The 14,726-nt window shown below is 42.5% G+C and overlaps 1 protein-coding gene across 1 annotated transcript; it reads right to left on the bottom strand.

Annotated features, from left to right (window-relative positions):
• Nucleotides 1-293: 293 nt before the first annotated feature.
• Nucleotides 294-9,580, bottom strand: pofut3 (protein O-fucosyltransferase 3). Its single transcript, XM_084324714.1, has 4 exons — nt 9,316-9,580; nt 3,524-3,776; nt 1,862-2,697; nt 294-1,714 (listed from the first exon to the last, which is right to left on the bottom strand). Exons 1-4 carry the CDS (start codon nt 9,394-9,396, stop codon nt 1,490-1,492), a joined length of 1,395 nt encoding a protein of 464 aa, XP_084180840.1. The 5' UTR covers nt 9,397-9,580; the 3' UTR covers nt 294-1,489.
• Nucleotides 9,581-14,726: the final 5,146 nt, after the last annotated feature.

Raw genomic sequence — 14,726 nt, 5'->3', positions numbered from 1 at the left:
TTGAGCTGTACTGTATTGTACCCATTCTGCAATCTGTTAATAAAGTTTTCAATCAATCAATCAATAGTGGTATTCATACACATGTAGAGGGATACAGACACTGTAGTAGTATAAATACACATGTAGAATAAAATACACATGTAGAGAGGTACTCTGCTGTACAAAGGAAAATGGCCAGTAACATAAGTTACTGGTTTTTGTCTTTGTAGGGCAATATAAGTCACAACTGTAGTCAGCATAAAAAAAGAAATTCCTCAGTGAAGAAAACCAAAAACAGTGTTGGTGATTTATTATTGGTTTCGATGAAGCATTTGAATAACTGACATTCATTAGCAGCAGTTTAAAGGAAATGCCCCAGGGTTAGAAGGAAGTATCAGCTGAGCTTCGTCACCTCTTCCTCCTGACAAAATACCTCACACACTCTCGCCTGTGGCTCTACCGGATCCGATACGGATATAGATAATTAAGGAGTTAACTTACAGATCACCAATTTAGCTACTGAAATACTTTATGTCACCACTCCCTAAGAATGTAAGCTTTCCATGATGTAATAAGTTCTGATGGCGGATAAATGTGAATATTAAAACAAGGAACAGGTAGTATTTGTGGACATGACCTCAGTATCAGGCAGCTAATATCGGTGTCCCCGTATACTGTATCCTTTTTGCCCTACGACATACTTAAAAATGTGTCATACCTGACGCCTTAGCTTCCTGAAGGTTCAGCAGCATTACAGAAAGACAGTTGGTGTAAGTTATTGTGGAAGGGTGGCCTCTGTTTGGATGATTTCTGGAAAACCAGTGAAATATGTAAGGGATAATGTATAGCTACGAGGTCATTGTCGCAAAATAATTGACCGACGCGGAATTTAGAATACCGAGGCGCCTCACCGAGGTGTTCTAAACGTCAGTGAAGGTCAATTATTTTGCGACAATGACCGAGTATAGCTATACATTATCCCGCTTATTACATGGCTAACTTACTAACAATATACCTAATTCATTTTACACCATCGACAAGACGAGATCAAATGCAGACGCAGTTGTTCTGTGGCTCTGTCAGCCCAAATAAAGTGATTATTATTATCGCCGGCAGCCGGCAGGTGTGTCTGATTGCACTGATGCAGTGTGTGTCAGTGGGCTTGATTGCTCCAGCTGCGAAAAGCAATAATCACCGGTGATTATTGCGCGTTGCCCATGGCAGCGGTCAGTTATCGAAAAATAATTCACCGCTGTCAGGGGCTATTGACCAATCACAATCAAGCATTTCGGCAAATGTGAAAACGCCATGTAATAAAGTAGACATAATGTGGCTTTATGTGTCTAGGCATGTCAATGTGATATGTGTATCTATGGTGTAAAACAAACCATGTGTTGCAAAAATATGCAAAGTAAAATAAACTGTAGACTCACAATCAGGTGAATGGAAGTCTTTAGAGCTGTATTACAGCAACGGTATTTTATCATTCATTCATCACGTTTGAATGTTTTCAGTCACTGAATACTTCCTTCCAATATTGTCCCACAGAGAAATTATTGTTCCTATCAACCAGACGGCGCAGAGCTCTGGCCTCTTTTATCGACTGCTCATAACTTGGCCTCCAGATACTTCTGAAGGGCGACGAGTTTCTGGGAGGCGCAGGGAAGTCAAATCTCCTTGGAGAAGGGCAATTCAGGTGGTTCCCTTCAGCATGCCAAGACTTTGGATCAAGGCCCTGTTTTGCGAGAAAATGAAAAGCAACTATGATTACAATTAAGAAAGAAATACTCCTTCCTAATACAGCCAAAGACATTAATCTGTTCTGAACAAGAATTCAAAGTATCACTCTAAACTGATAACTGCATGATCGACTCTATCTCACCTTCTTTTCCCTGTTGAGGTTCTCCCACACCCTGTTACACACCATGCATTCAAATACATCTATGTAGTTCTCCTGTGTGAGGTCATGAACGCCCCACGGCCGCTCCCTCAGCTCCCTCTCCAGAGTCGGGTTGGAGACTTTTTGCTGCGTCTTCCATTCCAGATAAGTGGCGTACTCCTCATCATCTGCATCTAACCTCTTCAGCAACTGAGCCAGCTTCTCTGGGGGCTCATCCGGGTCCACCACAACCACACTCTTTTCACCAGGAAGCCACTTCCCGATGTTGGGCGCCCCGTAGTAAACTGGCACCACCCCAAGTTTGAGAGGCCTCCACAGTTTCTCTGTGATGTAGTCGTCGCAGATGGCGTTCTCGAAGGCCAGGATGAACTTGTACCGGGCCAGGATCTGGTAGAAGCTCTCCTCTTCCATGGCGGTAGAGTCCCTCAGGTCAGGAGGGAGGTCCTTGTTGTGGAGACACTGACCATACGAGTCCACCTGGATGTACTTCATCAGCTCCCACACATAAACATCCCTATCCGAAGGTGGGTGGCAGTCCGACTGGACATACACAACGGGGGCCAGCGTCTTCCTCAGCTTGTTCTTCTGCTCCAGGGACACCAGGTGTGCCAGGGAGGTCAGCACCTCCAGACTCTCCAGGTACTGGCTGGTGAGGGCCAGGTGGGAGTGGTGACTGAACGTGGCGGTGTGGTTGAACAGGGTGATGACTGGCTCATGGAAGAGCTTGTAGTTGTTCTTGGGCGACTCTTCGTGGAACAATGCCCAGTGGTGGTGGGGCCTCCTTGGCAGGGGGAGGCTCTCGATATCGAAGTCGGTGCCTGGTTAGGTATGAAAGGAGTCAAAAGATGAGCATGGATTTTCTGTCTTGATTATTAAGAGTCAGCGCTTCTCGGCCACTGCTGACTGGCCACACAGCACATTACACCCAAGTAATAAGAGTAGGTAAACATAAAATATGCAGTGATTTATAGGGCTGTCTTCTTTTTACTGGCAAGCATCTTATCTTATGCTTATCTCTGATTTACCGTAATAGTGGGAAAGATAAAATAACTACTTTTTAAGGTGATTAATCCTGCATCAAGGATATAATGGGATTTCAGATATTAGTTAAGGAGGTTGTACTTCATTAACATTGACTATTAATTAATACTTTGTGATGAGGACATTTGCTCTGCTCTCTTTACCTTGGGATTGCGTTATAAAGATTAATATCTAAATTAAAAAATCAGTTGTGGCTAAGTGAACATAATGTAATCCAAACAAGAGAGGTGAGGCACCAAAACTGACATGTCTATGGAAATATAGACATCACGTGATGATAATGGTTACATTTTACACTTCAACACAATACTTCATTAGACATTTTATCCAGGTGCATGTGGAGTCGGACTGCATTGCAGTGAACTATACTAGACAACCTGGTATTCTGTAGTTATACAATGACCCCCTCTAGTGGCAACCATCACTCACTGTTAAGCTACCAAATCAAATGCAACACTCTCAGCAATGCCCTATTCTATTATTATAGGTCATACATTATTAAGGAAGTGGATGACAACGTTAACTTTTCTGATTGTTTTTTGTAACAATAATACCTAATATCTATATCAAGATTCCCGGCATCAGATTTCTGCAGTTCCTCACCATAGAAGAGGAAGGCATGTGTGGACGGGTGAGAGTAATGTGTTCTGTTGATGGTGAAGAAGCACTTGTTTGCCCCACACTCTCCCAGCCGGCCGATCTCTCCGGTTAGAGGGGACCACCATACGATGTAAGGGTAGTCAGGTGTGTGTTCGGACTCTTCCACAGTCAGTCTTCTCTGTCCATCAGACCCCTGGAGGTCTTCGGGCAGGAGTCGATACACCGTCCGTTCAAACTGGCCCAGCTCCACCACCACCTGTAAACCCCGTCAGAACAATCCCAGCATCATCCTCAGAGGTCTGACTGCCACATATGATGGATCACATATTGCTATGATGTAATTATGATTATTATGGTTATATTGAAAATTGGTGAACTGCATGTAATCCATAATAGGGATGTACAGTACTGATATATTGGCAGACCGGTTTGATTTGAGCTTTAAAAAGCACAATCAGAAGTGACAACGTGTAATGTGGCAACAAGCATCACATTTGCCATGAAGGCTCTCTTGGGCCTACTTTGCTGAAAAAGGTTAGCCATTTGAAAATCCAACATGGCCACCATTTTCCAAGATGGCTGCCACTGACAATGACCATGTACCATTTCCGTCATATAATTTGATAGACCTGACATATTTCAGAAATGTCAGTGTAGAATGAGATGTTTTTCATTGTGAAAAAGACAAATATGCAAGAATAAAACCTTGCTAAATTTTTTTCTCTCTCATTCCCAGTAAAAATACATGATGGCCAGGCTCATAAAATGTTCAATTCCCCAAATCTATATCAACATTTTATGCTCCGACTCTCTGAAATACATTTCTTGCCGTTTTAGCTCAATCAAGCAACTACTAATTGTCAGAGAATCTGTGTCTGTTGTGTGATTTCACTGTCATGATTTACCTTTGACCGATGCAGTTAGACATCTCAATGATATATTTACAGATCAATCTCAGTAATTAATTCCCTTAATCTAAAAACAACTCTCTTTTCATGCCTGAAAATACTAGCTGGGTTTGAAGGGTCAACGCATGTGATATTTCCTTGTATAGTAGTGGAGTTTACCTCTGGCAGCAGGTGTACTATAATTATGTCACAAGGGCGTATACATGGCAGTGAACTTCCCTCAATCTCTGCTCTCAATTCTAGGAATTTTACTTGTGAAATCAGTTCCAAGGTAGGCTATCATAACTGACAATGTTACTCTGCTGTCATTCAATGTGGTCTTTATCTTAAATTCAATAAGTGGAAGGCAATTTTTCCTGAATTTACCAGGGCTAGTAACCTTACCTTTCATGAATATATGAATATGAAATGTTGCTTTCATTTGTCTACAGAATGGTTCCTTTTTACAGCAAGATGGGTGAGAGGCATCAGGCATGACCTGCAATCACTTGAGTTGTTGATTAGCCAATCATTTGATGAGATTCCAGATGACCCATCATCAGAATCTGATGAGATACCGGATGATCAATTGTCGAATAGCAAAGAATCTCAAATATCACCTCTTATCAGTCGACTCACGAACATGAAGCATGATACTTCAGTTCCAGAGCCATAATACCCCATGAATCTTGAGCAAAAATTCCACTTGTAATTCTAAGATAAAGACCACATTCAATGTTCAGTATCAATTACATTATTCACACAGTAACATTTGATTTATGACGGCCTACCTTAAGTTGGAACTGATCCATTTCAGAATTGAGAGCAGAGATGGAGACACTGCACCCTTACCTTACCTAACCTGCTGCCACTTGGAAATATGACATGCATTGCTAGTGACCAAGATTTTAACCACAGCAAGTATTTTCAGGCACGAAAGGAGAGTTATATTTAGATTAAAGGGGCAGTTCACCCAAAATAAAAATAAAATAATAATAATAAAAAATAAAATAATAAAAACATATTTGAAATGTATTTATTGAAAGGATAAACTCCTTGAGATTAAGTTAACCATCTTGTTTTCGAGGGAGTCCCAAAATATTTTATATACATATAATAAATATACATACTGTAGCACTCTGGGTAAGGGGGAAATTATGGTTGTTTTTTATTTTTATTTTGGGTGAACTGCCCATTAATGAATTACTGAGATAAAATTCATTTAACATAAAGAAATTGCATTTCAGTATCATCGGTGGTAGCCATCTTGAAAAACTGTGGCCATGTTGGATTTTTAAGTGGCTAACATTCTTTCTTCAGCAAAGTAGACCCAAGAGAACTTCTGTGCCAAATGTGGAACTTGTTGCCATACATTAATGATTCTGACAAATTTTGCGGTGAATCTGGTTAGCTAATAGCTGAATGTAGAATTGGCATGTTTGTGAAATCCTTTCTGTGAGTGTGTTGCTTAAAGGACCCAGGCACTATTTAAACATTGTCTGACATGATCATCATTTCACTGATCACTTTAGTAGAGAGACATGTGTTTAAAAAACAGGAAAATCACTGTATAATCAGATGCGTCTTTAGTTTTGTTCTACTGAGAAAATGGTTGCAAACCGTACAGTACATCATATCAAAAGTTAAAAGTTGCGCAACTTAGGCCTATGAAACATATAATGTGTGGTTCACAATCATTTCTTCTGTAGAACATAAAAACACACCGGATTATAATGTGAGCTTCCTACTTTGGGGAAACACATACAGGATCATGAAGGTTAAAACCCCTGCCCCATTGGATTGCATTGGAGCCTGGAGAGAGAATGAGGCAGTCTCTCAGTACATACAATACAGCAGTGAAATTACCATAAGTACTAGTAAATGCTAGTCAACATCATGCCAGACAATGTTTAAAAATAATAATAATAATAATAATAATAATAATAATAATAATAATAATAATAATAATAATAATAATAATAATAATAATAATAATAATAATAATAATAACAACAACAACAACAAAGTGATCCTGTCCTTTAACACTTTGACTGCCGGAAAACGCTTAAAAGCGTCATTCCCGGCCATGCTCAAGTTGCCGGAGGACGCTTTACAGCGTCCTTATATCAATATTTCAAAAATCTGCGATCGGATTCATATTTCCCCTCCGCTGGCCTGAGATCCACCAGGAGGACCCACTGAGCTCTCTGGCGGTTCAGGAGCGCCATCTGGTGGCCGATCGGCGCAATCGCTTAACAGGAAGTGCCATAGAGGTTGTGCTGGACGGCTGTATTACTTCCGGGCACTCGCTATAGGTCCCGGCATTCTAGCTCGTCACAATACACAGCGATCGATTGCCAATAACTCGATAAACAACATGATTTGGACGTATATACCATTATACAAGCTGGAGATGGACCGGGTAAATCTACATCCCATAATGATAACATTTCTACTCTACGATGATCGCCCAACGGCGCGCGGAGACTGGGGTGAGTTTTAGCGTGTAAAGTTACCGTCTTCGATACTAACTGCTATTATCAACATTTGACCCACATTAGATGATTGGTATAACGCTGCCCACGGAATTATAAACGCCCCCTAGCCCATCCGGTCAACATCAGATGACGTGTAGTAACTTCTAGAAGTACGTCTAGTTGGAATTTTTTATATCGCGCTGATTGCCATAAAACTGTATTGCATCATCAATATAATGTATTTGGGGCTATAGATCACGTTCTGGAGAAAGCTGCAGAAAGAGATGAAAACATACTTATACATTAGACCATACTTTACTATGAATATGTGAATGAAAAAGTTTAACGTTGCTACACAATGAACAATACATATAGGACTTTGAATGGGCCCTAATAATGGCAATGTAGCAATAGAATTTAAAAAGTTATAGCCCTGCAAAGACTTTCTCTATAGACAAATAGAGCCGGCAACCTACGGTTGATAATGAATTTAACCCATGGCAGCCAAAGTGTTAACAGGTTCAGCGCCAGAGGTCGCTATGGGCGTTGGGCCGTTGTGTGCCAGCGCTCTGTTCAATGGGGATAAGTTCCGGTGTTTGCAGTGCTAAACCTATATTAAATATTATAGCTATGGATCTAATAACAACGTCGATTGTCAGTGAGTTTCTTCCGGTCAACATGCAAAAAACAGATACTTTTTTCATCCATACATTTCCGTTTTATACCGTGGTGAATATGAGTATAGTTTTAGAGTGATCCTGTGTAATCCCAGGAAACTCCGGAAAACAGCGCTTTACTGCATTTCCTTATAAATCATGCCATTTCTCGCCTGGATCAAGAATCATTCTGAAATCAACGCTAGATTATCGGTATTATGTTTCATCATGCATGCACGAAAGGGTGGGGGGCGGGGGGTTTCTATGCTTCGAGCGCCACCAACGGCATACATTACACAGTACATTACAGACACGCTGCGATCGCGGGGAAAAAATCATCGGATCAACGCAAGATTGATAACATATAGTCCTTACCTCGTCTATGATGTACTGCAAAAAGAATAATCCAATTATCTGATTGCCATTCCAAATATTGATTGCGGTCGTGTGTCCAACGTTATCCACCAAAACACATGAACCGAGTGAACTTGAGTGTCCCCAATCCATGTGTTATAAACGTTACTCATGCCCGAGAAGGAAAACCGGGACCGGACTTCTTAGATCAGCGTACAGCCCAAGCCAGAGGCTTTCCAATTATGTGCAATACCGGCCGCAAGGCGTTAGGCGGCGGTATTGGCCGTTTGCGATCTCAGAGCCATTCCCAATGATAACATCAGGCTGGATGGATGAATTATGAATGGCTATAGCGAATAAAAGAAATAACGAGTTAACCCAACTTATCTCGGGCCTGCCGCCGAATGTGTTAATACAAGCCACACTAACACCAACAGATTTTTGATTTAAGAAATCTGAATGTCGTGACCCCCTTCCACACACAACACCACATGATTTTCTGTTGACAGACATCAAAAGCTTCACCTGTTTTGTACCTATTTCGGACAAGAAAACCCTTCCAAGAATCTGCATCAGTATTTGCCACTAGAAGTGGAACAAATATTAGTATTTGCCAAAATAAAATTAAAAATTAAAAATAGAACATATGGACGGTTTCATCTTGACAACATAAACATTCTAAACAGACCCAAGGTTATTTCCTGTTGCAATGTTTGCTAATGGATAACTGACAGGAAATACACTTGGGTCCAAAGTGTTGCCTAGCAACAGAATTCCAGTTCCTGCCAACTATTGCATCAGCTAACATTGCAACATGAAATTAACTTGGGTCCTTCTAGAATGTTTATCCTTAATCCAAGCATGCAATGGAAGATGAGTTTGTAGTACATTTGCTATCAGGGACACATGCTTTGTTATATATTTAAAATTACAAGTTTGCAGGCTAATGCAATGAGTTAGGCAAACATCCACAGCGTATCATAGTTTATGCAATGATAATGATATACATGGGAATGACTATGCGGGTAAGGTATTAGGTAAAGGAAATACCAGCAAGAGGGAAAGGAGATATAGTTTTCATCCAAGTATAAACCAAGCGGGATTGGAAGACACGTTTGAGGGAGGAATGCTGCAGCTGTACAGACTCTCCCTGAAATCAAAAGATACAGCGAAGAAACACTCTTATGTTTAGATCAGTATTTGCATGCATGCATTAGATTAGACAAAGCTTTTGCTATTGCAGCGAATCTGCCCAATGCTGGGTAACTAACAATAACAATGTACAAATAATTGTGACAGTCACAGTTGAACATCGCTACTGTAGATACCTACGGTGTAACAGCGTTATGTATATGAGACACATGTGTTTAATGTGTGTGGATATATTTCAAGTTTATAATTAATTCACGCATTACACGAACCTGCAGGGTTATAAGGAGGAAAACCGCAGCTGATAGGAAGAGGCAAAAAACAAAAAGTTTCCTCAGGGAAAGTCTAGCCATCTTTTACTTATTGCGCATGTTGGAGCGGTGACCTTATTAACACGCATACTTTTAAATGCGTCATGTTGAAAACCGTCGCTAACGAAGAAAACGCTGCTGGCTGCAACTAATTAAGAGTATTTGATAGACAAATTAATAGAAGACGCTTGGCAGTTGGCATTTGTTTTGAAGAGACTACTGTAGACGCGGCCATTTCCCAGAAATCCATTGGCAGCCCTTCTACACACGTCAGAGGGCGGTCTCTTTTCTCATTGTCATATTCGACCATCAGTCAAAAACACCCTCCGATTCTGATTGGCTTTCAGTTCCAGACAAAACAGCCCCCATGCATTTTTCATAAAATCTTTGGACATATAAAATAATAATGAATAATAATAATAATAATAATAATAATAATAATAATAATAATAATAATAATAATAATAATAATAATAATAATAATAATAATAATAATAATAATAATACTACTACTACTACTACTACTACTACTACTACTATTATTATCATCATCATCATCATCATCATCATCATCATCATCATCATCATCATCATCATCATCATCATCATCATCATCATCATCATCATCATCATCATCATCATCATCATCATCATCATCATCATCATCATCATCATCATCATCATCATCATCATCATCATCATCATCATCATCATCATCATCATCATCATCATCATCATCATCATCATCATCATCATCATCATCATCATCATCATCATCATCATCATCATCATCATCATCATCATCATCATCATTATTATTATTATTATTATTATTATTATTATTATTATTACTACTACTACTTTATTATTATTATTACTACTACTACTACTACTACTACTACTACTACTACTACTACTACTACTACTACTACTACTACTACTTTATTATTATTATTATTATTATTACTACTACTACTATTACTACTACTACTACTACTACTACATTATTATTACTACTACTACTACTACTACTACTACTACTACTACTACTTTATTATTACTACTACTACTACTACTACTACTACTACTACTACTACTACTACTACTACTACTACTACTATTACTATTACTACTACTACTACTACTACTACTACTACTACTACTACTACTAAGAAGAAGAAGAAGAAGAAGAAGATAATTGATTGAATTAATTCCATAACAGTTGTGCAAAAATATTTTGCATTCATTCAAGTCAATCTCCTATGTAGGTAGATATATAGATATTATACCAAGTCATTTGGGAGGGACTATGCATTCATGGGACAGAGTACTGAGTGACTGGCACTTTGTGAGAAGAACACAGACATTATTCCTGAGGCGGTGTATGAAGCTTGAACTATTGCCCTGAAGAACCATAAGTCTGTTTTGAAATGATTTAGACAGCCGTATTTTCACTTATAAAGAGTCAATCCAAATCACTTGGAGTGTGAATGTGATATATCTCAAGAAAGTACTCAGCTACCTTCTTTAACTATAAATAAACACAACACCCTAACTCACCATCTTTAGATAATAAAGTACTCAACCTCTATTGTCTTTACCTATGAATGAACACAACACTCTAACTTACCATCTTTAAATAATAAAGTACTCAACCTCTACTGTCTTTAACTATATGAATGAACATAACACTCTAACTTGCCACCATTAGATAATAACGTTTGAAAACATTATTCCTCTGAAAACGTCAAATGTACTTATATGGTTCTTCATCTGAGGTACTCTGTCTTGATTGGTATCTATTTGAGGATATAACTTCAGTTTCCTCATCACCTCCTGTTATGAAGTATAGGCCAACGTCTGAGAAAACCCGGTGGAGAACATTTTAACTCAAGGGGAAGTAATTCTATTGTATATTTTCACATCTGAATAAATAATTTGTCAGAGGAAAACTTGGTCCTTAGAACATTGTTTGAAGCTAGAAGAAAGTGTATTGTGCCACTGTTGTTTACTGTTGTAAGTATCTCAAGTTAAATTTCTCAAGTTTCTTTATTAGTTGTCATAAAAAAACAGAATACTTCTCTAAGAAATGCTTTTTTCTGTTATGAGCTCCTGGGAGTGTGCTATATAAAAGTAGAAACAAAGTATAAAATAGAATAGAAAGTCAAAAGTACGTAAACAAAAAGTGTTCAGTCAATATACATATATACTGTACAATACAGAGTAAAAATTAGTAACAGTGAGTCACAGTGCAACACAGTATACAGTACAATGCAGAAATGGGATGAGGTACAACTTAGGTAAGGTGCAATGAGGTATGAATTGTAGTGCAAATCTCTTTACCAATAAATATAAAGTGTGTTAAAGTGGGTGCTACGGTGAGTGTTTATTTAAAGTGAGTGTGTGCATGTGGATGTGTGTCACGATGGGGTTAGGTTGAATGCAATAATACAGAAAGGGAAGGAATGGAGGAGGCAGAGGCGAGGAGTGAAGCTTGGAGGAGGATGTTTACTGTAGAATCCAGTGCAATACAAGGAGAATACAGAAACTAAATAACAAACTTCACAATACAAAAACAACAAACACTAAGACTTACTAGAGGGAGAACGGTGCGACACGACGTGGAGGAACAGGGGGTAACTGGAGGAATGTCGCCACACAGAAGGGAGGACAGACAGAACCCTATATACCCCAACTAATTAACAATTAAGAACACCTGGCCAACACAGAATCACAAACAACACCTAGACAATAAGCAAAGCCCAACTAAACACAACTAAACACAAAAGCAACTCCTAACAACCCAAAACAGTGTATGACATCACACCAGGGAAGGGAAAGACAATGACAGTACACACCATGACACCACATTAATCAAACTATTAATTATAGTTAACACAGTAGTCAGGATGTCCAGTGTACTGGAGCGCACCGATTGTTTGTCACCACTAGAGGGTGGTAGGGCGCCAATGTCAGGCCGAGGGCCAATGTCAGATAGAGGGCATTGCCCAAAGTTAGGTGAAGGGTACTGCCCAGTGTTACCATCCTGCCCAGTCCAGCCAGGACCGGGCCTAGGATCCTGACAGTACCCCCCCCTCAACGGGTGGCTTCCAGACACCCGAAAACAACGTCCATAAGCAGGTGAGGGAGGAAGCCGGAACCCCGGAGAGGACCCAGGGAGAGGACCCGAAGACGAGGGACCAGGAGGCTGAACAAAAAACCCAGGAGGGGCATAGCAGCCAGGGGGGTAGAAAACGGGCGCAGATGCCCGGAGAGGGGGGGTGGGGATGGGAACAGAGGCCCGGGGAGGAGGACTGGACCTGGAAACAGAGGTCCGACGAGGGGGGGTGGGGATGGGCACCGAGACCCGGGGAGGGGGGCAGAACCTGAGAACCGAGGCCCGACGAGGAGAGCTGGACCTGGGAAGCGAGGCCCGACGAGGGGGGGTGGGTACAGGTGTAGAAGCCCGGGAAGGGGAGCTGGACCCTGGAGCCGGATCCCGGACGAGAGGCCCTCCAGCCGCCGGACTAGGGACCGGTTCAGGAGAGCCGGAATGGAGGTGCGGCGGCGACGACCCCCGGAGCAGGATCCTACGCAGGCCCCGGCGAAGACCACGGCGAAGACCCCGGCGGAGACCACGGCGAGGACCAGGACGCCGATCACGGCGCAGAGCTGGACCAGACGGGGAGCCAGGATCCGTCGAAGAGCCGGGAGCCGGCACGGCAGCCGGACCAGGTGGAGAGGCCGGGCAGGGCGTGGAGACCGGATCGGTCCCGGCGGCGAGGCGTGGTGTAGGATCCGGGGATGAGGAGCCAGGACCCAGAGCTGAGGCTGGACTGGGCGTGGAAGCTGGACCAGCTGTGGAGGCCTTACTAGCCATACTAGCCTCGGGGGCTAGGCTAACTGTGGGCCCTGGACTCACTGTGGGAACTGTGCTAGCTGAAAATGCCTGGCTAGCTTGGGACATCTGGTCCGTTTCAGGTACTAGGCTCACCCTGAACCTGGAGCCTAGTCTGGCAGTGGAGACTGTGCTAGCTGGAGACATCTGGTCTGTCTCCGCTACCAGGCTCACCCTGAACCTGGAGCCTAGGTTGGCAGTGGGCGTCTGGTTAGCTACTGTAGCGGGGCTAACAGGCGGGGCTGTGCTAACTGGGGACGGCCGGTTAGCTATTGGGACGGGGCTAACGGGCGGAGCTATGTTAGCTGGGGATGTCTGGCTAGCTTGGGACATCTGGTCCGTCTCCGGTACTAGGCTCACCCTGAACCTGGAGCCTAGTCTGGCAGTGGAGACTGTGCTAGCTGGAGACATCTGGTCTGTCTCAGATACTAGGCTCACCCTGAACCTGGAGCCTAGTCTGGCAGTGGAGACTGTGCTAGCTTGAAACGGCCGGTTAGCTATTGAAACGGAGCTAACGGGCGGAGCTAGGTTAGCTGGGAGTGGCTGGTTAGCTCTTGACACTAAGCTAACCGGCGGAGCTATGTTAGCTGTGGACGTCTGGTTAGCTGTATGAGTGGAGCTAACGGGTAGAGCTGTACCAACTGGGGACGTCTGGCCATCTATAGTGGCGGAGCTAACAGGAGGAGCTGTGCTAACGGGGAACAGCCGGTCAGCAATTGGCACGAAGCTAACGGGCGGAGCTAGGTTAGCTGGGAGTGGCTGGTTAGCTATTGGCATGAAGCTAACGGGCGGAGCTAGGTTAGCTGGGAGTGGCTGGTTAGCTCTTGACACTAAGCTAACCGGCGGGGCTAGGTTAGCTGTGGACGTCCGACCGGCGATGGACATCCGAGCAACCTCAGCAGCTATGGGAGGAACTAGGCTGACCGTAAGCCTGAGAACAGTCGGCAGGCTAGCTACACTAGCCTTCGGCTTATGCTTCTCCATGAGGACAGCAACATGTTCAGCCATCTCCCACATCGCCGTCTGCAGTGTCGGGTTCTCAGTGGCGACCTGGTCGATCTTCCGGAGTAGGAACCCCCATTTGGCCAGTGAGTAACTCTTCATGTCACCGGCCATCAGGGCCAGGACAACGGTGATGGTATCGCTTGCCTTTCCTGCTGCATTCGTTAATGTTGGTGGCGACATTCTGTCACGATGGGGTTAGGTTGAATGCAATAATACAGAAAGGGAAGGAATGGAGGAGGCAGAGGCGAGGAGTGAAGCTTGGAGGAGGATGTTTACTGTAGAATCCAGTGCAATACAAGGAGAATACAGAAACTAAATAACAAACTTCACAATACAAAAACAACAAACACTAAGACTTACTAGAGGGAGAACGGTGCGACACGACGTGGAGGAACAGGGGGTAACTGGAGGAATGTCGCCACACAGAAGGGAGGACAGACAGAACCCTATATACCCCAACTAATTAACA

Source organism: Notolepis coatsorum, assembly GCF_963971535.1.
Source record: "Notolepis coatsorum genome assembly, chromosome: 11".
Classification (NCBI taxonomy): Eukaryota; Metazoa; Chordata; class Actinopteri; order Aulopiformes; family Paralepididae; genus Notolepis; species Notolepis coatsorum.
The sequence above is the reverse complement of the archived record's forward strand: the minus strand, read 5'-3'. Positions and strand labels throughout refer to the sequence as shown.